This window comes from Nuphar pumila, chromosome 14, assembly GCF_984573655.1.
Source record: "Nuphar pumila chromosome 14, dmNupPumi1.hap1.1, whole genome shotgun sequence".
Classification (NCBI taxonomy): domain Eukaryota; kingdom Viridiplantae; phylum Streptophyta; class Magnoliopsida; order Nymphaeales; family Nymphaeaceae; genus Nuphar; species Nuphar pumila.
In genome coordinates, this window is record NC_143262.1 from 82,965,925 (window position 1) to 82,993,202 (window position 27,278).

At 37.9% G+C, this 27,278-nt stretch overlaps 2 protein-coding genes across 2 annotated transcripts in view; one reads left to right on the forward strand and one right to left on the reverse strand.

Moving 5' to 3' along the window:
- Nucleotides 1–9,708, forward strand: part of LOC149817139 (stearoyl-[acyl-carrier-protein] 9-desaturase, chloroplastic-like) — a 71,253-nt gene extending 61,545 nt beyond the window's left edge. The window contains exon 4 of the mRNA XM_089986621.1: nucleotides 9,521–9,708. The gene's annotated coding sequence lies outside the window, so the exon portion shown is untranslated. The remainder of the gene's footprint in view (nucleotides 1–9,520) is intronic.
- A 13,212-nt stretch (nucleotides 9,709–22,920) lies between these two features.
- On the reverse strand, nucleotides 22,921–25,928 carry LOC149817140 (patellin-3-like). Its single transcript, XM_089986697.1, has 4 exons — nucleotides 24,685–25,928; nucleotides 24,384–24,508; nucleotides 23,956–24,097; nucleotides 22,921–23,512 (listed from the first exon to the last, which is right to left on the reverse strand). Exons 1-4 carry the CDS (start codon nucleotides 25,825–25,827, stop codon nucleotides 23,249–23,251), a joined length of 1,674 nt encoding a protein of 557 aa, XP_089842823.1. The 5' UTR covers nucleotides 25,828–25,928; the 3' UTR covers nucleotides 22,921–23,248.
- Nucleotides 25,929–27,278: the final 1,350 nt, after the last annotated feature.

A 27,278-nucleotide genomic window follows, 5' to 3' on the forward strand; every position in this document is an offset into this window, starting at 1 on the left:
ATAGAACCAAACTGAAATCAAATATTCAAAATGACAACAGGTCCTGTCGACCTTGGTAGATATCATTTTTGAAATGCATTTTTGAGAAAATAATATTTGTTTTAGAAGAAAATTTTCATAATGATAATTTGACTTAGGCACCGTGCTTAAGGGTTTGTAGAATTTAGAAAAAACATTTAAATGTGAAAAAGATACTCTACACGCCTGTAAACACCCCAAATTTTCCACATCCATTCTCAAACAATCCTCCTCAGGCAGTGCCAACCCTGTTAGGTCAATGTAGGAGTCAAACCCCGAGTCAGTTTCAGAAAATCACTATTTTACCCATTTTCATTAGGAAAATTATCATTTTACCCCTAGGTCATCCCAGACCCCAGTCAGTCGGAGTCAACTAAGCTCATTGGTCAGTTCAGGACAGTTAAAATATCAGTCATCTCAAGCTCATCTGAGCTCACAATGAACAAACCATTTTCATTTCTGACCTTCCTGCCAAAATGGGATCATTTCTTAAAAAATGAGCTCATTTCTCACTCGAATCCAAGCCAATTGTCTCCAAGTCAGTCATTCCCAGTCAGTCATGTTCCCCAGAGTCTAACTTGAGCTCACCAGGAGTTCAAGTGCTCCAGTTTCAGTTCAATACCATTTCCAAGTGTTTAGGAGCCCATTTTAGTCCATTTTAGTTCTTTCAGCTGAAATTGAGCTGAGTTAAGTCAATTGAGCTAGTGTTCAATCTTTGATTTTAGTTCATATCAGTATTACTGACCTTTGTTCTAGCTCAAACCCAGTTCAGGTTCGTAATTCACTTCACTCTAGTGATCATTCCGTACCATTTTATAAAAATGGTAGCTTTTCTTGAAAATTCAGTCGGAAAGGTCAGTTGAGTCAGTGCCTGGTCTGTTCATTTGAGTTCTAAAACTCTAAAACTCAACTCAATTTAGTTCATTTCAGTTTAATCCAGCTCAAAACCTAATTTCTAGTGTCACTCTAGCTTGGCAGAGCTCGAAAATCATTTCTTCAACCATTTTTGCAAATTTTGTCAATTTTAACACTTTTTGAAATGATACAAGTGTCAATCGGGGTCTGACATCCAAAATTCTTCATTCAGAGTTAGCATTTCGCATAGCATTTCATGTCATTTCTCATCATTTCATATCATTTCTCAGCATTTCATAACATTTCATCACATTTCATTCAATTTTCGAAGTCCAGAACTCCAGTTTTATAAATTTCAATCCAGATCGAGTTTTAAAAACTTTCAGAAATCAATTTCAAACCCTGGGTTTCCAAAATTGACATTTTTACCCCCAGGAGTCTAAATTTGGAAATATTTTCTCAAGAAAAATAATCTGGATTTATTTCAAACTCAAAATTTTGAATTCTACACTAGATTTGCTTCACAACGGGGTATTGAACTTCAAAATCCGAGCTCGTTTCAAAAACTGCCAAAAATAGCTCATTTTGTTTGGAAATATTTTCTCGAGAAAAACAATCTGGATTTCTTTCAAAATCAAATTTTCAAATTCTACACTAAATTTGTTTCGCAACGGGGTATTGAACTTCAAAATCCGAGCTCATTTCAAAATATGCCAAAAATAGCTCGTTTCACCTGGAAATTTTCTGAAAAGACTATTTTACCCCTCTAATCGTCAAAATGAGTTTCAAAAGTGTAATTTGGACCCGCTCTGAGATGGCCCACTCATTTACATTTCTGTTTTATTAAAAAAAAATCTTTTATTCCTTTCAATTTTCTTTTTATTTTTATTTTTATTATTATTATTTATTTTGCATTTTAGAGAGGTGGGACCCACAAGGTGGTCACCCAAGCCTCCAGCCCCACTTTCCATTTTTTTTTCTCATTTTCTTTCCCTTTTCCTTTTTCCCTCCTTTTCTTTCTTTCCTTTCTTTTTCCCTTTTCTTTCTTTTTCTTCTTTTTTCTTCTTCCTCTTCTTTCCTTCTTTCCTTCCTTCCTCCCTTCCTTTCCCTCTTGCCCAGCCATTCACGTAAAGGTTGTTTCCCTTTCCTTCCCTAATTAAAACTAAGAACTTAGGGAAAGATATAATCTTCCCTAAGTTAAGAAAACCAAAAAAAAAAGAAAACAAAAAAAAAGGCTACGGCTGCCCAAGAACGGATTGAACGCACTCTTCTCTCTCTCTCCCTTTAGCTCTCTCCTCCTCTCCCCTTGGCTGCTGCAGCCTCTCTCAGCCCAGCTCTTGCAAGCTCCCCTTGCCATCTCCAACAACACCCTTCCTCCATTACAACCTTGCAGCATCTTCACCACCGCTGTCCACCACCTCCCCATCGTTGCAGCCACTCGTTGGTCCAGCCAGCAGCTTTGGTGAAGCTTCCCCTTTGGTGACAGTAGCAGCCACTCACCTCCACGCACAGCACCATTACAACCATCGATCACAGCATCTGCAGCCTTCTCCATTGGCTGCAGCAAGACCCCAAGCTATCCTTGGCTGCAACTCCCAGCCATTGAAGCCACCTCCAGAGCTCCTTTCTCCAGCCAACAGCCGACCTCCACTTTGAAGCACCATCAACGTCTTCACCTCCATTACAGCCACCTTCCACAGCAGCAGTTGGGCCTCCATCACAGCCACCTTCCACAACCGCAGTTGGGCCACCTTCCACAACAACAGCTGGGCCTCCAACAGCAGCCCTTCATTGCAGCCATCTTCAAACTTCTCAAAGGCAGCAACCACCAAAGGGGAGCTCTTTGCAGCCACAGCCACACCTTCATCCTTGGCAGCACCACAGGGACACCTCCACAGCAGCATAGCCATCTCCAGCAAGCCTCCTTCACACCCTTGCTACCAGCCACAACCAACTTCAAGTGCAGCCACTACCTTCATCACACGTTCCAGCCGGCACCTCCTTCTTGACTTCCAGCCATCCTCACCTTGGTGCCTTTGACGCCCCAACTTCCTCAACCTTGGATCATCTCCACCACATCCGCTTTCCTTCAGCCAATCCCAGCAAACCCAAGGTAAGAGCTTCATCTTTTTACTTTTTTATTTTCCTTACTTTCTTGCTTAAGGCTACATGGAGTATGGGATCCCTCCGATGGATGGATCGGATCCCCTATCACCATAGCCAAAATTGAGTTTAGATTATACCCCCCTGATTATTTTTGTTTTATCATTGAATTCATGTAAATTTCATATTATAGGCCTCATATTTAGATTATTTTAATGCTTTATAGGTATTTTGATTAGTTTCTTTAATATTTGCTTATTAGTTTATAGGTTTTGATTTTAAGCGTCAGTCCAGCCTTCATTTCATGTTTAATTGTTCATCTATAAATTTCAAAAATTTTATGATAGATGTATGGGTTAATCATTCATTTCTCTGCAAAAATTCAGATCGATTTGAGTTTAATAACTCTATCTAATAAATCCAAAGTCCAGATCAGGTTTTAAACCCTCTGGAAATTCCAGATTCCCATTTAGCAGGGTTGTCAACCCAAGATCGCCTCCATGGATGATTCAATTTTCCCTCAAAAAATCATAGTGGATTCATAATTGAATATACTGATTATCTGAAAATTTTGAAGTTTTTCCAGTTTGTTTTACTCTCTGTGAAAAATCGGATTTCCCAGACCCTTGGGAAAATCTCGATTTTCTTTTGTCAGGGTATAGACAGACCTTAATGCATCAAGTCCTCCCAATCCGTAGCCTGTCTGCAAAACCTTTCAACATGAAAGTTGTTCCTAACATAATTTCCTATCATTTCCCAAAATTTGGGAATTTTTGGATCTGTTTCATTATTTTTCCCGGATTTTCTCTTTCTGTCTAACAGATTCCAATGTCCAGAAATTCCAGAGATTTAGGTCTCTGATAACAGTGTGTCCTTTTCCAAACCGTAATCCGAATCCCAAGGGTGTCAAAAAATCAATTTTTTTTCTGTTTGTCAGGGACATTTTCCCACAATTTCAACCTTTTTCCCATCTGTTTGCTATTTTTCCCACATTTTCTCCCGAAACCTGTCTGTTTCCCTTAAATCCTAGAATCGTCGGATTCCGATCCGACTTGCCGGAGTGGCACAGCTCCGACCATAAGTCAAAACCAGAAAGTGTAAAAATAAAAAATCCTTGAATTACTGTCTTATGTCACCCCATGAACTTTGGGAAATTTTTATGGAAATTTGATATCCTAAATCCCCTTTAGAATCAACATTTTAGGCAAAAATCACAAAATTTAGGGTTTTTTTTTTGAATTTCCATATTTAAAAATACAAAAAAATTATATTTTAGAGATCCATTATGTTTCTAGGGTTATTTTAGTTGTCCATGCCAAATTTGGTTTAATTCTAAGTTCATTTGCTCCATGTGTTAGTTTATCTTTAAATTCAGAAGCGAAAATCAAGTTAAATTCGATATTTTATGATATTTTCGCCATGTTAGGGTTTGTATCATGTACATAAGCATGTAGAATCATATTAGGGTTAATTTTAATCTCATTTTCATTTCATATTTTTCAATTTTGCAAAATTTATTTCAGAAAACCCTGGTTTCAAGGCCATAGTCTTGTTATCGAGGGTATTTTGGTCATTTTGACCTAAATTTCGAAATTTCAATTTCTAATTCTCCAAAATTTCATGCATATCATCATATTTTATCATATTATGTTTGATTTATTTCATTTGATTTTCAAAATTCCAAAATTTACAAAAAAAATCTTTCATAAAACCCTGTTTTCAAGGTCATCAGGGGTATTTTGGTCATTTTGACCTCAATTTCGAATTTTCAAGTTTATTTTCGAAATTTATTCATTATTTATCATGTTTATATCAAAGGGGGTATGAATTTGGGTTTATATCTGAATAATATCCGATAATTTCCCATATTTTTGGATAAATTCAGAAAAACCTACATTTTTGTGCTAACTTTGTTTTCCAGTTTTGCAGGAATATTCAAGAAGAAGACTTAGCCATTTTATTTCTTTTATTTCAATTCAATGTAAAAAATCAATGTAATATTTGGAATAAGAGTTACATTTCTGCTTAGAATAGGGTTGCATTGCATATAGTTTAATTTCTGCAAAATTTTAATATGTGATGTATGATTCATGCACATTATTTCAAATTCACTATGGTTTACACGAATGGCACGTGCACAAGCTTTTATGGAGTTTATAAACTCGGTGGGATTCGTATTTATGGCCATAGTCAGAATACGAAGAAAACCAAGATTTATGATCTTTATATCAGCCACATTCAGCCTACACACTTAGGCTAACTTCAAAAATGCACTGCATTTCTCAAAGTTTTAAAAGGATTTCCCAATTCCTCAATTAAAATTACCTTTTCAAATTCATATTCATTCATTCATATCATTCAAATTGCATTATTCTCAAATTCATTTTCCAATTTCAATTTCAGAAAATTCAGCTTTCTCAAGAATTTCCAAGTCTTTCTCAAGATCTGATTTTCTCAAAATCCTAAGTTTTCAAATGACATTTCAAAACATTTCCCAAGTTCAAATCAAGATTTTCCTATGTTTTCAAATTCTCAAATTTCAAAATCCCAAGTTTTCAGAAATTCATTTTCTCATATTTTCCAGTTTTCTTGAGAATTCATTTTCCATTTCAAAAGTCATTTTCCAATGAATTTCTTAGATTTTCTCAGAATTCTCAAATCCATTTTCTCAGAAAAGCAATTCCAAATTTCAAAATCGTTTTTCTAAAGTTCAAATTTTCCTGAGAATTTATTTTCCAATGTAAATTTCTGATTTCCAATAAAGTTCAAGAATTTTCCTAGGAATTCTAATTTCAAACACTTTTCCAATCATTTTTCAAATGCATTTCAATTTTCCAAAGCAAACATCATATTTTCTCAAACTTGCATTTTTCAAAATTCCATAGCACAAGCATGATTCTTTGTGCATTCTAGGAAAAATAGAGCATAATTTAGATATTTGAGTCAAGTTAAAGCACGTAATTGATCCTTGGTTCAATTACCCCTGGTAAAGGCGCCAGGAATGGTTGAATCTCGTACCGACAGGCGGATCCCATTCCATGGAATTTTCCCGCAGATTTTCAAAACGGAGGCGAGTAATTTTCAAAACCATTTTCAAAACTTTGGTCGAGTTTGACTCGCGAAATTCGTTTCTCTCTCGCAAGGGAGGGGAAAAATTTTGCGATGATAACAACGCCCAGGGTCTCATTGACCCTATAGGGTTTGAAATTTTCAGAAATAATTTTTGAGAAATTTGAATTAACCCTTAAGGGATAATTAAAATAAATATATTATTTATATGAGAATTTAAAAATTTCTAAATAGAATTTAATTATATGCAAGCCTATCCAAATTGTATTTAATTACATTTCATATAGTTTCACATTTGAATTTTTATAAAGTTTTATTTGAATTAAATTGAAATTTTATTTAATGAAATCGAATTCAAATAATTAACTAAATTTAATAAAATGGTAGGAGTCCATAGGTGGGCCGTTCCATCCTATGTGGCATCCAATTTAAAACTTTAAATTATAATAAAAAATAAAGCTTTTAAAAACAAGTTAAATTAAAAACTTACTAAAAATTTAAAAGAACCAAAAAGTCAAAAGGTTCCTTTTTTAAAAATTCAAGCCCCATAAGAGGGGCATCTAGCCTAGATGGGTCTAGAAGGACCTAACAAGGGTTGGATCAAGGAAAGAAGGAAAGAAAGAAAAGAAAAAAAAAAAACTTACCTAGTCAATTTGCTTGCCAAGCAACCAAGTTGAAAATTTCCAAAATAGAAAGGGGGCCAACCCATGGGGGTCGAGCTGCCCCTTTCTTATGTGTGTATCCTACAATATAATTAATATATTATGTCATATTTATAGTATATATATTATATACCATGCTTGAATTAACAAAAAAAAAAGAATTAAAAAAAAAAAGGAAAGAAAAGCAATTAGAGATTTGAAAACTTAGCCTAGAATAGATCAAGGGCTGAGATTAGCCCCAGCCATTGACCTAATTAAGGGTCTATAAAAAGGGAAGAGGGGCTCACGCCCCCCTCCCCCATTTGATTCCTTATTATTTTTTTTCCAAGTTTTTCTCTCTCCCAAATTCCTCTTCTCTTCTCTCTCTTTTTCCTACACCAAATCCTTGGTGTTTCACCCTTGGCTGAGCAAGGAAGGCTTCCACACGCGTAAAGAGAGCATAAGTATGTGAGGCCATGGCTCATGTGAAATGGCCAGATCATGTGAAAAGAATAGCCTAAGCTCGTAGGATCATTTTTCGTCAAATATGTAGGGAGTTCTATGCTCTACTTGTAGAACATAATTCATAGGCATGAATTCCATCAAATTTTCATCAGTATAGACCTTAAATCATGCCTCTCATATGTGGGTTTGGCTTAGGACTATCAAAGGATGAATTTAGAATGGGTTTTCGAGAGAAAACCCTTCTAAAAATTGTATTTTTCTTAAAAAATTTGGTTTCTCAGAAAGTAAAACCTTAAAATTTTGAATACTTAGGTTGTCTAATTATTTTTTTGCAAAATTCAATTTGGGTTAGTAGATCACGTTATTGTAGATACACTATAAAAATTTGAATGATTTCTATGGTCGAATTCCTTAGAAATTACGTATTTTGTGTTATCACGTTCCTCAAAAAAATTTAATAATATTAGTAAAAGCCATGATATGTCTTATTAAGTTCATGCAGAATTTAATTATAAATTATAGTGTAGGTGCATGCTGATATTTTAGAATTATTATATAAATTTTTTTATTTTTTATTCTTAAGAAAATTGCATGATTTATTTATTTTATTGAGAAATTTACTGAAATTATTTTTTAGAAAATAAGCCCTATGTGAGACGGGTCTGTTTTTTTGGCCAAATGGCTGATAAAAATAGATTTGTCTATTATAGATTATTTTAGTTTAGTGTAGTTAAAATTTTATAATTTTTTTAGTTTAATTCATGGAAAAAATTTGAAAGTATAGATTCGGATGACCCATTTTGGCCCCATCCGAATGCATATACCCGATATTTCGTATTTCTAGCCTAACACCTAACCAGTAAATTACTCATATCTTCCTCATTCGGAGGAGTTTTGATGAGCGATTTATTGCATTGGAAAGTTAACAAAATTTTATAATTACTGTAAAATTGTGGGTTCTTTTTATGGAATGAGTGTTGTTTTGTGATAGTCAGAATAAAAAAGTATAGGTCTATAGTAAAACGTTCGTAACTTACTCATATAGATGAATTTTTATGAATAGTTTATGGCATTGAAAAGCTGACAAAATTTTATTCAAACTATAAAAAACTTAGCTTTGTTCATCAACTTAAAAAATTTCTATAACCTCTGTAACAGAGTTAGACTTTTTGCAACTTTAGAACCGTTTTAAGAACCGATCCCCAAATACTTGCATAATTTTTTCATTGATATGCATGCTATTATGAATAATCTACAGACTGTATAAATATATTGTAAAAGTCTAATTTTATGTAGAGAATGATATATCTAATGGTGAGGCATGAATGAATGTTTAATAAATGAATGTGTTCGCCTATATGGCTACGTGCAAAGCAAGGGATCGAAAGGTCTAACTTGCGAATTTATTGGCAATGTTTTAATGCTATCCCTATTGTATGTTTATGCATATTTTTATGATGATGATGATGATGTAAATGTGTGGATGCATGCAAGTTATAAAAATTTATCGCATTGCTCATGTATATGCATGTGTGCTTGCAAATCATGAAAATGAATATGTTATCAAATGCAATGCTCTAATATACACATCCATAGTTGAAGTGGTTGAATCCTCTTTGAGGGATTCAGTCATTGTGTTGCATGTAAGATATTTAAATTAAATAAGTAAAACATGCGATACTAAAGCTCTTGCAAAGAGAGTGCAAGCGGTACATCTGGCTTTGTGGAATTATGTTTTGAGCACAGGAGGTTGCTTCTCCCTACCCACGAAGATAGAAAAAACCCTCTACAATAGACTGCAATATAGGGGGAAGAAACTCATGTGGAGAATTCCAATGCATTGAGATGGTGGTATTGAAAGTCTCTCTCACTTTTGTCATCCCTCAACCGAGACTGGTGAAAGGTGTCCGACCAGGCTAAAGTCACCTCTTTATGAAAACACTACATGTGTCATGATCCTGATCTAAGTATATGCCTGTGTTTATACCCACTGGGCTAAGAAGTGAAACCTAAATATATGTGCATTAGATAGGTATGATATGCATTATCTAAGAAAAAAAAGATAATTAAAGATAAGAATCGATTTATGCATACCAATGGTTTCTACATTGGTAACTACATGTATTTTTAATTGTTCATGCATTATACTTGCTTAAGTTTAAATGAATAATGCATATTTGATATTTTTGCAAATAGTATGCTTACTAGAATTATTGAAATGCATGTTGAATTATTTTAGATTTAATTTGATTCAGTGTATGAAAAGTTAGATGCAATTTCTGCTTTCGTATTTTCGCTTTACTTGTTTAGTATAACTCTACCCTACTGAGACATTGTATGTCTGACCTTTTGATTTTAATGTTTTTCAGGAAGTAAGTAGACTTACATACGATGGCAGGAGGTTGTGATGGAGACCGAGCCATACCTTTCCCAAGCCTCCGACGTTTTGGCTTGAGAGCAATTTTAATTGCTCAAACTCTGATATTTTAATTAATTAATTAATTAGAAATTATATTTAATTTTTAGATAATTATGAACATTTAATTCAATTTATGAATGTTTGAATTTTCAATTTTAATGTTGAATGTTTATGATTGTATATGAGAAGTAGCACGCCAAGTTTTAGCCCCGATAGATTTTTTTGCTGCTATTTTGTTAAAGTATTTTAAAAAAATTCTACCATTTTCAGGATTTAAAAATTGGGGTGTCACACACACACACACATATGAAAAAGAGAGAGCTGTAAGCAAAATGGTAGGCGGATGTGCGTGAGCATGCCAGGTGTCTGCTTGCCCCTTTTTTGTGCAAAATGGGGTTTTAGCAGCAGTCACTTTCCACCATTAAAGCTTGTCTAGATGGATGCCACACGTGGGTCCATTGGCCTACTCTCTCTCTCTCTCTCTCTCTCTCTCTCTCTCTCTCTATATATATATATATATATATATATATATATATATATATATATATATATATTGAGCATACTGCATGGCAAAAATGATGTGTTTTAAAAAAACCTTGCAATTTGCTAAAATTCACTTGATAATCAAAACAAGAAATGTTGGGCATTAAAATGACCATTTTAACTTTCACATGTTTGGACCTCATAAGGATATGCGAACTTTCTCTGTGACAGACTTTACTATTGATTTTTAACCAAAAAATTGAAAGATTTTAGGAAAATATAAAAAAGAACAAAGAAATTAGATAGAAATATCTTTCCAACGACATTTGAATCGCTGGAAAATGATGAACGGACGCTGAGATACTGCCTTGACAGTGTTCTAAAAAAGGAGATGGACAGGCGCAATTGCGCCTAACCCGATTAATTTATGTTTTTTTTGGCCACCTTCAGAAATTAAGAAAAGTAATAAAAATGATAAATAGATCGATGCGTTAGCTTTCCAACACCACCAAGATCACCTTTATCTCATGAGTGGTTTGGGAGAAACATCCTCTAGAAGATAATTTTTTTGGTTATATCACACCCTCTAACTAAAATGTAGATTCACAAAATTTTTTTGTGGACCTCACAAAGTTTGCATAAAATATAAGCAAGGATGAAAAAGTCTGCATAAAATATAAGCAAGGATGATAAAATATAGGTGAAAACTGACCAATATTTGTGAGGATGAGGAAGTCTGCATATAGTTTATGCGAGGATAAGAAAGTCAACATATATTTTATGCGAAGATAAGGAAGTACATATTTTATACGATGACGAGGAAGTTCACATATATTTTATGCAAAGATGAAGAAGTCCACATATATTTTATGTGAAGTTGTAGAAGTCCAGATATATTTTATGTGAAAATGAGAAAGTCTGCATATATTTTATGTGAGGATGAGGAAGTCTGCATATATTTTATGCAAAAATGAAAAAGTTCGCATATATTTTATACGAGGATGAGGAAGTTCACATATATATTATGTGAGGATAAGGAAGTCCGCAAACATTTTATGAGGAACACCTCATGAAGTCAACATAAAATATATGTGCTTCTCATCCTCGTATAAAATATACATGAACTTCCACATGCTTATAATTTATGGAGACTTCCTCATCCTTGCAAATATTAGTCATTTTTTGCTTATATTTTATGCAAACTTTGTAAGATTTGCAAAAAAAAATTATATGAATCTACCTTTAGTTAGAGAGTACAATACAATAAAAAAATTTATCTTTTGAAAGACATTTCTTGCAAATCGCTCATTAAATTAAGGCAATCTTGGTGGTGTTAGAAAGCTCATACACTGATCCATTTGTCCTTTTTATTGTTTTCACTAATTTACAACGCATGTGATAAAAAACAACATAGAATAACTGGGCTAGGAGCAATCATGCATGTTCATCTCCTTTTCTCAAAATGTTGTTGAGGTTGTATCTAAACTCTCGTTCATCATTTTTCAGCGATTCAGATATCATTGGAAATATATTTCTGTCTAGTTTCTTTGTTTTTTTCTGTGTTTCTTCAAAATGCTTCAATTTTTAGGTTGAAAAATTAATAGTAAAGTCTATTATAAAGAAAATTTGCATATTCTTGAGAGGTCCGCACATGCCCCAAAATTTTAACCAAAAAATATAGGATTTTTTTTATGCAAGGCCTTATCGATAATATTTCTCCAACCAAATTAAGCACTAGGGGCTCATTTGTGTGCAAGTGCTAGTCTATATTAGCCAACTATAATTAAGTTCGAGAAAGGGACAACTAATGACATGAACCCTTTATCAAAGAAAAAACAAAAAATACCAAAAAAATATTTATTTTAGTTTTGATTAGAATTCAGGCCAGTTAGAATTAGGAGAACTCAATATGGGACTAGATCCAATTCATGTATTAGACTTGGATCCAGGTCTAAACCGTGAATCAGTTCCAACATAGGAATTCAAATCTAAAATATAAAAATAACAATATAATTTGTTCACTAATTTAACCATTCATCAATTTAAAATAATTATCAAAACCAATTAATAAGTATTTTTATTCAAACTAATGCTTGATTCAAATATTTGGTTCTTAGCCACCACCAACAACATTTCATTATTATCCAACTAATTCATTTATTACCTAAATAATTGTAATATAGGAGTTAGACTCATCAAGTCTTAGTAAGAACACAATACCTTTGCATGTATATACATAGATAAACATATATTCTTTTAGAATGTAAACAATGTAACATCATATGAAAATGCATTTCAATGGCAAACATAACAATGCATTTAACTGAGCAATTATAGCAAATTTATACATGTTACATAACATAATATCATTGATTAAGCATTTACATTATTAAGACATGTTTTTAATACAAGTTTTTACATAAAATAAATGTGTTCAAGTGCAAGACTTTTGTTTCACTTTTTACGCTTCTTGCATGTACACACAATACAATCGTTGAATCAACAAAGATTACTCGAGTGTTTGTTATGCAGTGTATTTTAATTTCTCGAGTAAATGATTGAAATGAATCCATTGAGGGTGGCCCGTGACTGAGAGAAAATCACAGTAGCAATAAACATGATGCATCCCAACATTACTGTATAAGACATGAACCTACTACTTAGGATATAATTGGTAGTCTCGACCTCCTAACTCTGATAACTTGGGGACCAATGAGATGCTCTTGCTCTCAAAACACATAATAGTCCAACATAGTTTTGTACTAATTACCCTCTCTAAGATAAAATGGTTTAAATGGGTTATTGAGTGTTCTTCTTAAAACAATGTTCATGCATTTTATCACTTGTATTTTTTTATCATTGAGCACACTAGGGCCCAATAGCCCAAGTACCCTTACAGGGTAGCTTTCTAAATTGCCATTCATGACATGACCATCATACTACTCATTCATGGTAGTTACACAGTTATATTAACTTATTCATATTAATAATCCATTTAGAATGCCCAAGTGCATTTAAAAAGTGAGCCTTCATATGCTCCGGTACCATTAAACCAATATTATGTCAGGTGTGCATGTATATTCTTTTATAACAATGCACTTTCAGCACTCCATGAGCTTATTTCAACTCATTGCTCAATCATGAACGGTTCCGTCTGCATGCATACTTTTCATGACTTAGAGCACATTATCACATCTCACACAACATATTTGTGCACTATTAGCATCACATAGGTTCTTTGGAACCCCAAGCTCATTCATAGGCATCCACATGTGCATATATGCATTTCATGTCTTATAGCATATCACAACATTATATAACATTATGCTGCATACAAAATAATTATTTTTATAAAAAATATCAATAAAATATAATTTAAAATAAAAAATACATGTTTTTTTATAATAAATAGCCATTAAAAACCTAAGTATCTTGTTTAAACCCATGAAAAATCATGAGATTTTAAAAATATTTTGAGAAATTGTCATGCTACTAATAGAATCCATTTGCTTCTAGCTTTCAAATAATGTATGTTTTTGTAGACAAGCCAGTCTGAGCTCAGCTCAATAGATCTGGAGTACCATTCATGTTATAGACTGCTTTGAAATAATGATTTGTTTTGTCAAGAAGTTGGAGCTTGCCCACAAGCACAAGGAGAGCTAGTGAAGCTCTGTTCATTCAACCATTTGCCAGGTGATTTGCCAAATCACTTTTAGAAAAGTGATTTAGCATCCTAACCATCCACAATGTACACAAGGACCATGAAGTCCTTGTGAGATGAAGCAATGGACGGTGAAGATGTCAAATCACTTTCTTAAAGTAATTTGACAAATCACCTGATCGGATCTCATTTACCAGAACTACTTTTTCCACTGTTATTAATGATCTGATACTCCGGTTGAATACCTTACAAGGTACTCGGCCCATTGACTGAACACCTCACTGCATTGGGCCGGCTACCTCTATAATGTACTTGGCCAAGTACTGGATCTGCTTCCCTGCTAGCCTCGGTAAAGCTTGTCAACGCACACAGATTATTCGTCCGCATTATTTCCTAATGTGTCTACTCATTGGCATGCTCAGAACGAAAAAAAGATCAGGAGAAATCACATTGCAAATTTCGAGTGTGCTGCTGCACTTGAGCACCTACCATCTACTGGCCTCACAGCTGACAGGCTGTACAGGAAAGATGGAGGGTGCTAAGGTGCAGCGGCACATAAAATATGCACAATGTGATCACACATGATCCGGCCTCGGTCAGAACGGGCACAAAGGCCTTGAATTTTTCAGAAAATTGAGATCAGGTGATGCCAAGGTTAGAGGAAGTATCAGGTGTGTGATGTGATAGCACACTTTCAGTGTGCTGTTGCACCTGATCACCCTCCATCTTTGAGATACATCCTGTCAGCTGTGGGGCCGGACAGCAGATGGTGCACGATTTAGGTGCAGCAGCACCGTGTGTGCTGGGTCAGGATCCAAGGAAGGCATAAGATAGTGATTGTTTTGGCGAGGTTTTGTATATATAATCTGTAAAAGTGCCCAATGTATGCTTGTTTTCTGAATCCGATCTTGCAAGTCTGGATCATATGACCATGTTTGATTGGTTGCAGATATAAAACAGAACTTATTCATTGACAGAATTGAATCCAGATTCCAGACCCAAGTAGGCCATGGGCCCAACCCAATCCAGCCTATTTACAGCCTTGAGTCTCAGCAGACCAGATCTATATGTAAAGATAATGCTGGTTGTTTGATGAATGACAATCTTATGCAGTTGGTGTTGGTTTTGGGTTGAAATGTGCATTATTTGACTGTTTTTTTTTTCTAAAAGCATAAAACCACGGTTTATCGGCCATGTATTTATAGCCGATCTGGTTTTTTTTTGAATTTTCTCTTGTTTTTATTGAGGAAATCTTGCGAGCAAAAATAAATAAATAAATAAATTTAAGAATATAGCTCGGTAGTATTTTCCAGCGTGGCAAGTCTCTCAACCTGGCATCAATTTCATAGTGTCATAAATAAAAAAATTAAAATTAAAATTTAAAAGAGTGCATTGGCCCATTTTGGAGACTGAATTAAGTGTTGAAGGTCCTTTGTCAATGTGCCCCCAACCAAATATTCCGGATCCGGGTGGGACCCGAACAGTTGGCAGCCCTATTGAAACTATAAGACCCATAATTTCCCAAGGCCAGAATTCATTGAACACATTTTTTTTTAATTTATAACTAGAAGAAACGGCACCGGCATGAAGACCTGGTCATGCTGGTTCAGCCTGTCATACCTATGGTCGTCGTGCCAGCAGCGTAAAACTACGAGGCTTGAACACATTGGCATTAGACTTTTCTCATTTTAGTGTTGCCTAGGATGTAGGGATGGCAGTGGACCGGGGGACAACGGGGCTTCGCCCCGCCTCGCCCCGTTTGGACCGGGGATGAAGGGCATGAAACAGGGATGGAGGCAGGGATGAAGGTTAAAATCTATCCCCGTGTGGGGATGGAGGCGGGGATGGACTTAAGCTTTTCCCCACCCCGCCCCGTCCCTGTCTCAATCCCTGCCTAGCCCCTCCCCGCCTCGCCCCCGTTTGGACAGGGGATGGAGGTAGGGGTGGAGGTTGAAATCCATCCCCGTGCGGGGATGGAGGCGGGGATGAAGGTTCGGATTTTGAAACGGGGTGGGGGTGGAGACCCTATCCCCCGCCCTCGCCCCGGTCCACTGCCATCCCTACTAGGATGACATAATGAACGAAAGGAAACCCCACATACTTGATCAAATCTAGCCTTTCTTGTCCTCAAATGGATCCTTCTGTGAACTCTTTGAATATAGAAAAAGCAGTGTTCAAACCATACTGGGTCAAAATGATATGGTTGTATGCCAGGCTGCAAGTAGGACCAAGTTTTTGAAGATTTGCACCAAAACAGACACAATGCAGACCAGCAAAAAAAGGAAAGGCAAAAGTAAACAGCCAACTCAAAGTGATCAAGTGCACAACTCGGCTTGAACCATGTAGTTTGGAGCTACTAGCATCATTATTGACAAATGGGTCCCATCTTGTTCATTTGCTTTCTCTATTCCATCTGGGTGGTTGGCTCATTGAATGGACGGTGGAGATGGATCCCGTGGCTGCAAGACAACCATCTCAAAGGGGAACAATGACTTTCAGAGATTATTCATGTAGGGGACATGAGCTCACGCTGAGTTTTCAATGCACATGGTCTGGTCATGTAGGACCCACTACCCTTGGTTGTAAAGATACCAACATTTTTCAAACATTCATACATAAGGATTTTGAGTTTTGGTCCAATTGGTCCAGTTTGACAGAGTATGATGATGATGGTGGCACACACATCAAACTCAAACCTGAGGACACGTGGCATTCGCCCATTGTTTTGAAGAAGAGTTGCGTGAAAATCTTCTTGACTCCCTCAAGTAGAAAACATCTTTCGGTTTGTTTAAAGATTTTTTTTTTTTAATATTTACACGCAGAAACTGCCTTCAGGATCATAGACCTAGCTGCGTTGGTACTGCCTGCCGGTTCAGGCAGCTTAAAACTCAGTGAGCTTTTGCTCTTGCTCCCAGGGATTTTTTTTAAAGATTGATACTTGATTCCTGGACAAAAGTTCAACAAAACACCTACTTTTTTTGACAATCTTTGGTCCTAATTTATGAAAGTTCAAGTTTTGAAACTTTGGGAGACAGATCAAGTCCTTGAGACAAACAAAACATCACATATATAAGATGTATGGTGGTCTGAGCTAGTCCTAGTTAACCCTTTTCTTTTTTAGCTGTGAGAGCACAACTGTGTGTGTGTGCGCGCGCGCATATGCATGTGCACTCGCATGCACCATACTTTTCAAACATTCAACTCAATGGTGCAATCAGTCCATCTAAGATGTATTAACAAGGTTGAACTCACCAAGTTTACTGTCTCTCAGAATTAAGGAGTCGCAGCTTACGGGGATAGCTTACGGGGATAACATGAAAGAGAGAGGGTCACTTTGCCATGCTTAGAAATGCATTATGCTCTTTGAAGGCACCGGATCAAATTCCGCCGGTGCACCGGTATGTTTGTAGCTTTCAGAGGTGGGCCATGTAAGGCTTTTTGGTAAGAAGGGTGGAATAGTCCCATATTGATAAACATGGGCTGTTTGGTAACTGTTAGGTGTAAGAAGGGTGGGGAGAGAGAATTCAAAAGAAGAAACACGGGCTGTTTGGTAAAGCTTGGTTTTGATGACGTGGAATAGTCTCATATTGACGGTGTTCGAGTTTGTTGTTGGCTTTATAACCCACATGTAAACTCTTACACTTGTTTCTGAGAACAAGAGGTTGGGATGACTACCACACACGCATGCGCGCGTGTTCACCCGCCGTGTTGTGCCGGGCCGGGCCGGGTTCGGGTAATTGGTCGTAGGGCTATATCCAATCAAGACCAAAGTATCTTTTTGTTCAAAGTTTCTGTGGATATTTGGATTCTTTAACGGGTTATGAGAAATGATAACGGATCACAATTCCTCGTAGTTTGTGCCCGTTATGGCTCTTCGGATTCCGTTAACAGATGTCAACTCTTCGATTTCTGTTAACGGGTCACGTCTCCTTAGATTCTGTAACGGGTTCCTTTCACGCTTTGTAACCGTTCGTGAGTTATAAAAGTTTGGGTCTAATTTTCAAGTACTCACTAAACTTTTGGGTCTAATTCATGTGCACAACAAAAGTTTGGGACTTTGCAATTTCCTATCAAAGTTTTGTTATTGTTTAATCAAATTTGCCCCATCATAAACTAACTTTGAGTTGTCCTTAGGTTAATACTAACTCATGTTGTGTTCTTTAAATTATTTTTTGGCCGATTCAAAGCGATTCACTTGAGTATCTGTATCAGTCGATTCGCCTGAATCGTCGGCCAAAACGATACAGAGCCGATATATACCGATACTGACAGAATTGGTTTTAGTAGGAAACAGGCTGCGATAGGCCGGATTTCCAACCTTTTGGTTGGTATCAGATGAGTCCTCCAACATGTTCTCTTGGTTTAGATGTGAAGCCAAGTTGGGGCCTGTTTTGGATGAAGAAACTACCATGGAGACAAAAATTTGAAACCAATTAAAATAAGTGGGTCTTTTTTCTCATGTGAGATTGAAATGTTATATGTTCTGGCATTTTTATCGGAAAAATATCAGCAAAAAGTAATTAAAACTAGAGAGTCAAACAGGTAGGGTTGTCAACGGGTTGGATCAGGTTCAGACCCAGGTGAATCTGAACCCAGATCCAACTTTGAGGTGCAGGTGCTGGTCCCCGACTCGTGTCTGATCGGTTCCATCATAAGGAAAAGCATACCTGGGTCTTATAAGGATTACATGAACAGGCCCTGTCCATACCCAACAAAATAATATTTTTTTTATCTCTTTTGAGTTGAAAATCACGGATCTTAATCAGAACTGGGATCAGACCCGAGTCTGGTATAAAATTTCATGAACCATACCTGGATCTATATACTAATTGGATCCTTTGAGTCTGACCAGGATTCTAATTGGACATTCTCCTTTATCACCAAATCCTGACCCTATAGGGTTTGGTACAGGTTGGGTCCGGATCAAACCCTACCCATTGACACCCCTACAAATAGGCCCATATTGTCTGCTCAGCCTAAGCGTGCAAAGCCAACTCTGGATCACAATGTTTGTAAGGACCATGGCCTACTGTGAAAGCCAGAAACAGTGTCATTTTACATGTCTCCCTAAACAACTGATCCCTTTTGCAAAGCATGGCTGGACTTGGGACATGGATTGGTGCCTTGGACAGTTTTTTTTGAAGAGGGATGAGGTTGATTTGAATCACAGGGGACACGACACGTGACAACTTACCCTTTGCACATGGCCTTGCCAAGCAGCCCCCCTATTAAGTAGGTGCCAAACTTTAATAAACGTTGGTGCTTCATGCTTCCTAGTTGTCGGATGCCATATTGGGGGCATACTGACAAAACTTAAAAACTGCAAAATATCTGCAGACAAAAACTCACAATTTTTTTTTTTAAATCTCACATTTTTTCGGCAAAATCTTGGTAATAAAAAATAAATTACAAATAAAAAATATAAGAAAATATAAATACAAATTATTTAAACATAAAAACCACACGGTTTTTCACAATAAATAGCTGATAAAAACATAAATATCACGTTTAAAACACGATATTTATGTTTTTGACAAAAAGTACTCGCAAGAAATTGAAAATGTCGCCAGAAATTACCGTTTTTAACTTTTGGATAAGTTTTTCACGATATTTTTGCAAGATTTTCATAAATCTGGCGAGTTTTGTCACTATGATTGGGGGGCACAACATGAAGGTAGGCACATAAATTCATCCCTCATAATGACACCATATTATTGACCCCATGATGTTCAAAATTTGGTTGCACAAGAATCCTTATAGTCCAGCTCACTGGATGCTTTGTTGTGCATTAACTGCTCAAAAACAACATTACCCTCCATTGTTTTGTACATTATTGTTTTCCCTAACTAAAATTTTGTCATTTTTTTTTTGCACTTAGACATTGCGGGTGCCTGGCATCATCATGTATTTGAATGATCTGAGCCATGACTTTTTTCTTTCTTCTGTTCTAATGACAAGGAACCCATCAGGATTGAACCCTGATTGGCCCTAGGCTATTGTGGTAAACACTGAAAGGGTGGACTGACCCTACACTGTTGCTCCATATCTATTGGGGCTTTGATCCAATTGAGGCCAAGTGCAATGTGAATGCACACTTTTAAGTGTGCTGCTGCACCTGCACCTTATCACCAACATGTTAGGAAAGTTTTAAAATATTAAATCTTGATGATTTTGTTTACTACCAAAAGTGTTTTGAAAAAGTTTAGTCTCATATCTAAGAGAGAAAAGTTTTTCAAGAGGTTTAAATAGAGAGTTTGTTATCTATTTTTTACTTTGGTAAGCCTTGAGTCTTTAGGTGGATTGCGGACGTTGTTGCACATTGTGCAGCAACAAACGCGCCATTTGCACACATGCGCGCATGCACAAGGGTGCTTGAGGCGCAATGTGACATTTTAATGGCGCACTTTGCACTTTGAACGCTCGCAGCGGTGTGAGGTGCAAATGTCCATTTTGATTTTTCGGTTTTAAGATATCTGACCGTTTGAAAGGTTTTAATAGCATTTATATTGTGTTTATGGCGCTTTGTGGTCGTTGGACGGTTTTGAAGGCCTTAGATTGACAGTCAAAGGTGGGTGACCGTTTAAGAACATTTTTATCCTATTTTCAAACCGTCAGGATTATAACCATTAATCTCATTTATCTCAAAACGTTTTGGCCTGGCTAGTCTATAAATCTCTTTCTTTTCTATCTTTTGGATCATCGAAATTTCAGACTCTCTAATTTTCTCCATTCTTTCTTCTTAATTTTGGCTTGCAGAGTTCATGTGTGGGAGAGGTCATCTGTGTTTGCAAAGCAGTGACTCTCTTGAGGTTCAAGCCTAATTGTATTCTGAGAACTCAGTCGTAACAAAACCCTTTTTCGCATCTTCGAAATTTCTGAAGTAGGGCGATTGAAGTTCTAAAGATAGCAATCTTAAGAACATGACTCTAGGCTTGAGATCTCTTTTCTGAAATCAATTTTATCACAAGGTTGGAATAACACAAAATAGTGTTGTTGCCCGGCATCCCAAAGATGATAGGTGATCAGGTGCAATAACATACTAAAAGTGTGCAATCACATTTTACCTGATCCTCCCTCGCTTTGATTTTAGGAAGAATCTAACTCGTGATCTCTAGGGCTTGCAGACATCTCAATGCTCACCTGCGGCAACTTCAACCATGGCTTCAAAAGATAAAGGGAGGCCACATTGGTGATCATGAAACTTGCTAAGTGGGTACAAAGACATGGAATATTTTACAGTACTTCATGATTCACAGGTGTGCATGCTCAAGCATATCACAGTGGTCTTCAACTGTTAAATTCACTAGGGTTTAACATGTTTGACAAGCACTACGATAAGCTTTTTCAGTTTTTTTCTTCACAAGTTATTATGACTATTGTTCTTTTTTCTTCACAAGCAGACTGAGACAGCAATACTTTTTACCTTCTTCGAGCTGAAACATGAGTTTTGCTGTCCTGACCCTAATTAAAGCACATTTTGTACGATATTCAAGCAGTAAAATATTGAATCATAAACTAATAACTATGCCAACTGTGACAAGAATGATTATGTCTCTAATATCTTTAAAATAATGTCAAATTGTTTCCCCCCATAATATCTAGATATCGACATTTTTTTTTTTCGATAGACAATATCTAGATATTGACATCTGCTATTACCAAATAAGAATTGGAAAAGAAAAAATTCCAGAATGCTATTGATCATTAAAGCATCCAAAACGAGTTTTGATGCCACTTACAAAGCCTTCCACAGCTTATTAAAGTTTTAGGTAGCGTCTTCATCCTGCCTCTCTTAATCATATTGTTTTAAGCAAGCATGTCAATTGTATGGTTCGGGTCAGATAACTGATGGATCCAAACCCATTTCATCGAGTTTGGTAGAAAAATTTTGCACCCAAATCAAACTCGGCCTTATGTAATAGATTCTGACCAGATTCGAATCTGGATTGGACTTCTTAATGCAATTCGATCCCATGAAGGCAAACCTAGCTAAAACAACCACGGACCAACAACTTCCGACTTACAGTGAATGTGCAGGAAGAATTCCTTTAATAAATACTAACGGCAGATCTGATCCAAACTACATATTTGAGCAAACTCCGGTTCATACTCGGATTTGGTTCAAGTTATTTCGTATTTGAGCCCAAATCGAATCCGAATGCGAATAGGCAACATCCAATTAGTCGGACCAAATCCAACCTGTTTACATTCCTAAAAGGCTCAAATGGTCAATCCGAGCACCAAAGTCGTGCACTTTTTTCTTTTTCACGAGGAACAGAGAAACCACCCCCTAAGTAAGAGACCTGGTTACACTGGTCAGTGCCTTCCAATCTACGATCGCTTCTCCGGCAGCATAAAACCGTGACACCCCACAATCTACGGCATAAAACTGTGACACCCCACAATCTACGGTCGCTTCTCCGGCAGCATAAAACCACCCCTCACCCCCAGGGAGTCTGTTAAAGTCATGCACTTTGAATCAATGCTCTATGAATCAAAAGATTTAGTAACCGTCTATGAGCCACTTAAGCTCGGCAACATTGAAAGGAGATCAGCTTAAGCAACCAGTAAATCAAGTTCACCAGTATGAACCAACAGTTTTCTCACTAGCCGATGAGTTTTATAATGGTTTTAAATTTGAAAGTTCACAGATTTAGGGAGTCCTATTTACCAAACAACCTTTTTTGACCGACTCATGCCTTTCTTTTCATGAATTGGATTTTTCTGGCGACTTGAATGAAAAGATGACAAAAATAAACATAGGATACGGGCTTCCTTTTCAGAAAAAGAAAAAAGGAAAAAATACTCTCTTTATCTTAAGATAGCGAGAAAAAAAGAAAGCTGAAAAGATCATGTGGCAGAATATCTAGGATCCTCATCTGCAACACCATTACAGTTCTTTCTATTCTTGCTGTGGACTTTCTATGCTAAAGGATCTTCCATAATTAACAGAGAGTTAACGTCAATTATGAAGAAAAAAACCAAACCAAACACAGAAAAAGAAAAAGGCACACAGATGCTTGAAGAGCGCTCCTTCAACGTGGTGGGACCAACCATTAGCAGACAAAGGTAGAATCATATGTATGTTGTAAAGAACACAAAACAAAACAAAACAATAGTAATGGAATAGAAGAGGCTTCAACAAAAAGAAGACAACCTACACCTCAATGTTCAACGATAAAGACCAAATTAATTAAAGGAAAAAAGACAATGAAAGGGAACAAAATTCATCTGTACCATCAGTTTTTCACAGTTTCAAACACTTGTACACCCATATTCATAAATTGAAGGCAAAAGAATGACAATGGGATCAACAGAGACATGTACACACTGTAAATACACAATCTTTCTTCCTTTCTCCTGATCTTCCCTTCTTCCTCACAATTCTTAAGTTCCACAGTGAAGATCTTACAGACCAAATAACACCATCTAGACAAAAATCACAAAAGCATGAAGTAAAAGAACAAATTTCAATCTCCAAGAGGTATTCAACAGACCAGATACAAGATCCCAGCTATTACTGCTTCCCTTTTATTAAGCATAGTTCGACTCTGCAACCTTGGTCTTAAATCTGTATAGGAGCTTCTTCTTCTTCGAAGTGGTGTTTTCAATTTTAAGCACAACCTTGCCAGGCTCGCCGATCTTGTACGAATTCCGAATGACTGGTTCGTCGGTGGCCGCAACCTTCCTTGTCTTTTGAATGATCACAGTGTATCCATCTTCTGCATCGGGTACAAACTCAGCACCGTAGCTGACATCCCAACCAAGAACTCGAAGCTCCCAAACAAGAGTGCAAACCTGCATACAGTAACAGAAGGAATTGAGAATCACCCCACCAAACCAATTCCTCCTATTTCTATATTTATATACCAAACATGAAAAAGCTTATACTGATACCAGTCGATTATTAGCCAAACCTAACGATTCGATAATTTTGGTACAACTGTTTGGTTGATTCTGAAGAGGTATAGAGCTTCGTGGATTAAGGTTGCACCAAAACATTCAAATAACAGGAGTTTTTTATTGTAAAGGACTCATAAGTCTGTTTCTAAATGATTAATTTGTTTCTTGAATAATATGAGAGTAAAGAATAACAAAACATAGTCTCTGTCAATTAATCCGATGGTTGGTTACTCACGATCTTCCTATAAGCAAATCAATAAGCAAATAAAGTACTCTGACACAGATGAAACTGAACACATATCAAGAATCAAGCACACACAATGATATTTTGCAAATACCTCAGAAACTGGGATTTCAACAGTGTGAGGAGATGTTGGTTTTATGAATAAGTCGGTAGCAGCATCAGCAGTCGAGAATTCCGAGTCATCTTCTTTGCTTAACCCTCCATACTGAACTGGAACTTGTTCTGGTGCTATATATCTAAAAACCCACCAAGGAAAAACCAGAAAAGAGAAAAAAAAATCATTTAAATCACACTCATGAAAACGAAACTATAGAAGGTACTTGCAGACGCTCTTAAATAAGAACCAACAGTTATCAGCTCTTAAATAAGAACTAACAGTTATCAGTTATTAACCATCCCCTTCATTAATGGAAAAAGGTAAAGAGGACACAGATACATACACATGAAAAAGAAACAAACAGAACACCATAAATCAAGCAAAGACCACCAGAAATCTCCTGAAAGATCAATACAAATACTTACTTGAAGAGGGTTTCGGTGGATCTAGAGGGTCCAGCATACACAAACTTGCTCTTAGTCCTGGGTGTAAAGATGGTGCTGAACACCCTAGTATAAGCTAGATACCACCATGGAACATTGATCACAACCTACACATCAAAAACCCCAATCTTAATTTCACTCCCCCATAAACCCCAAACAGAGAACATAAAAAATCCCAATTATAATTTCAATTCCTTACAAAACCCAAACAGAGAACATCAAGCAATTCCGAAAAAAAAACCCATAAAAATGAAAGAAAAAGCAACCAAGTTGAGAAAAGGACCTGTTTGGCGACCAATTCAGGGTAATTGTCAAGCAACACAGCCAGGGCCTTCTTGGTGAGCTGCAGCTCCCTGTTGAGCAACCCCGGCGAGCTCTTGAGATCGGTGACCTGAACGATCGTCGAGATGCCGTGCGGGCCGAAATCGAGCTGCCGGATCCCCTTCTCCAGGAATTGGATCCTCCATCGGAGGAAGTGGTCGCGCTCTGCGCCGGAGAACGTCTTCTGGAAGAGCTCCTTGTCCTGGAAGGCGCCGAAGACGTTGTAGCAGACAAGGTGGCCCTCGCGATCGAATCCGTGCATGAACACCGCCTTCTCAAAGCCCTTGCCGCCGAGATCCTCGTCGACGAGCTCGTCCGCCTTGTACTCCTTGCGCCACCGGACCGTCTTCTTGATCATCTCGAACGCCTCCTTCACCTTGAAATCCCTCGCCCGGAGGAACTTCAGCAGAAGGGTGTCGCTCCGCTCCTCGCCTATCAGGGGGATGCCCCAGATGAAGACCTCCTCCGGTGGCAAAGCGGGAGCCTCAGTCTCCGTCACCTCCTCCACCACCGCCGGCGGAGTCACCGATACCACCGACTCCTCAATCGCTTCCACCGTCTTCACACCGTCGTCTTCCGCTGGAGCAGGGGCGGCCTCCACCGACACCGACACCGGCTCCGGCGGTGGTGGTGGTGTCACTACCACCTCTTTCACCACCTTCACCGCCACTTCCGTCACCACCTCCACCGCTGATGACTCTGCCACCGGTGGTGGCGGTGGTGCTGGAACTTCTTCCACCACCTTCACAGGCTCCACCGCCACCTCATCCACCTTAACCTCCACCTTCTCCTCCACCACCTCGACGGTCTCTGCTGGAGGAGGAGCGGGCTTCGACTCCTCAGGATTGGCGGCCGGCGGCGGCACGGCGAAGTCGTTGTTTTTGAGAGCCTGCTCGATGAGCTGCTTCAGCTCATCGAGGGCCTTCTTGTGAGGGTCCTCAAGTTCAGAAACGACGTTGGTCTCCTCCTTGAAGGAGGCCGACTCAGCGATGGTTTCCTCCGCCGGCTTGGTCTCCTCCGCCGGAGGCGCCTCCTTCACCGCCGTCTCCGGCGTTTCCTTCACCTCCGTCGCCGCTGGAGCCGCCACCTTGGTCTCGTCCGCCATTGCACCACCAACAGAGGCACTGATTCTAGAGAGAAAAGTCTAGAGAGGGAGGGAATAGAGGGAGTTCTGGGTGCACCAACGAGAGAGAGCGTTTCTGGGGAGGTTTACAGAAGGTTGGAACACGCTTAAATGCAGCCCAGGGAAGGCTTGGGGTTGAAGTTTATTTAAAAAAAAAAATAAAAAAGAAAAAGGAAAACTAGACGTTCGAAGCCAGATAGGCAAAGTGGGGTCCCACGACGCAGAACGACGCCGGCGACAGCCGGAATTATCGCCGTGAATTTCTTTGGTTTCGGTGGAGGGACATTTTGGTCATTAAGAATGACGCTTACTCTGCGGGGGTTAGGCGTGGATTGCCAGAATTACGAAAATGCCTCCCGTGTTTTACGGTAGATTCGTCTTCGTCCAGTTTTCCGGATACGGTAGACCTATGATTTAAGGGCATTTTAGTCATTTTATAATAAGAGAAGTACATGTGGGAATCCTATTGAAGGACAGGTTTGTGACGGGCAAAACGGACATGTTCGGAATCTCCACCTGAGATTGATCAAGATGTGGAGGGTATTTTAGTCATTATATAAAATTTATATATTTTTTTATTAATGGCTTTGCTGTTTTTTGTCCACCGATCCACAAACCACGACTCGGTGATCCGATAACAGCTCGGATCGGATACCGAATCGTTCGAAATGTACGGCTGTGGTCTAGGGAAGCGAACTACTTTATTCGTGGGAGTGGTTCGGATCTGTATCATAAATGGATCTGACCCGACCCACTGACACCCCTTGGTTTCTGTGCGGGTCTTTAATACTGGCAAAAGAAGCCGCTATTCCGGGACCGTAACAGACGGTCAAACACCAAGACCGTCAGTAATTCTTCCACGTGGAAAAGATCTTCTGTCTGCACCGGAAGATCGCCACGTGTCGCTCCCTGACGCAACTGATGGCGTGACGAAACACGCGCTCGCTGGGACCCACCGAACCGGTGTAAAGACCCCGTGATTCGCTGAGAGATTGAAGGTCACACACAAAAATAACGTAAAAAAAAATAATGAGTTTTTTTTGTCAAAAGAACATTAGCAGCGACAAAAATCACCAATAAAGGTCATTAGCGACGATTTTTATCGTCATTTTTATATAATTTTATTAATTAATTAAATTTTTTTAATCATTTTATTAATAGAGATCAGGGACGAGAAAGGGGCGTGTCGGAGAAAAGTGTCAGTTTATTCCTGCCTCCGGATCCCGGCTTCCTCCCTGTCCACTGCCATCCCTAAAAGTGACCCGTTCCCGCTTGAATCTGTTCCTTCTGTCCTGCAGGGGTTTTCTGAAAATTAACTCCAAAAGTGGACAGATGCCAATAAGCTCCGCGTCAATAAAGATTGATTATTGACACCTAAAAAGGATGATTCCCGACGCTTTGACACCACATAATGATTGAGCAGTCGGAATTTT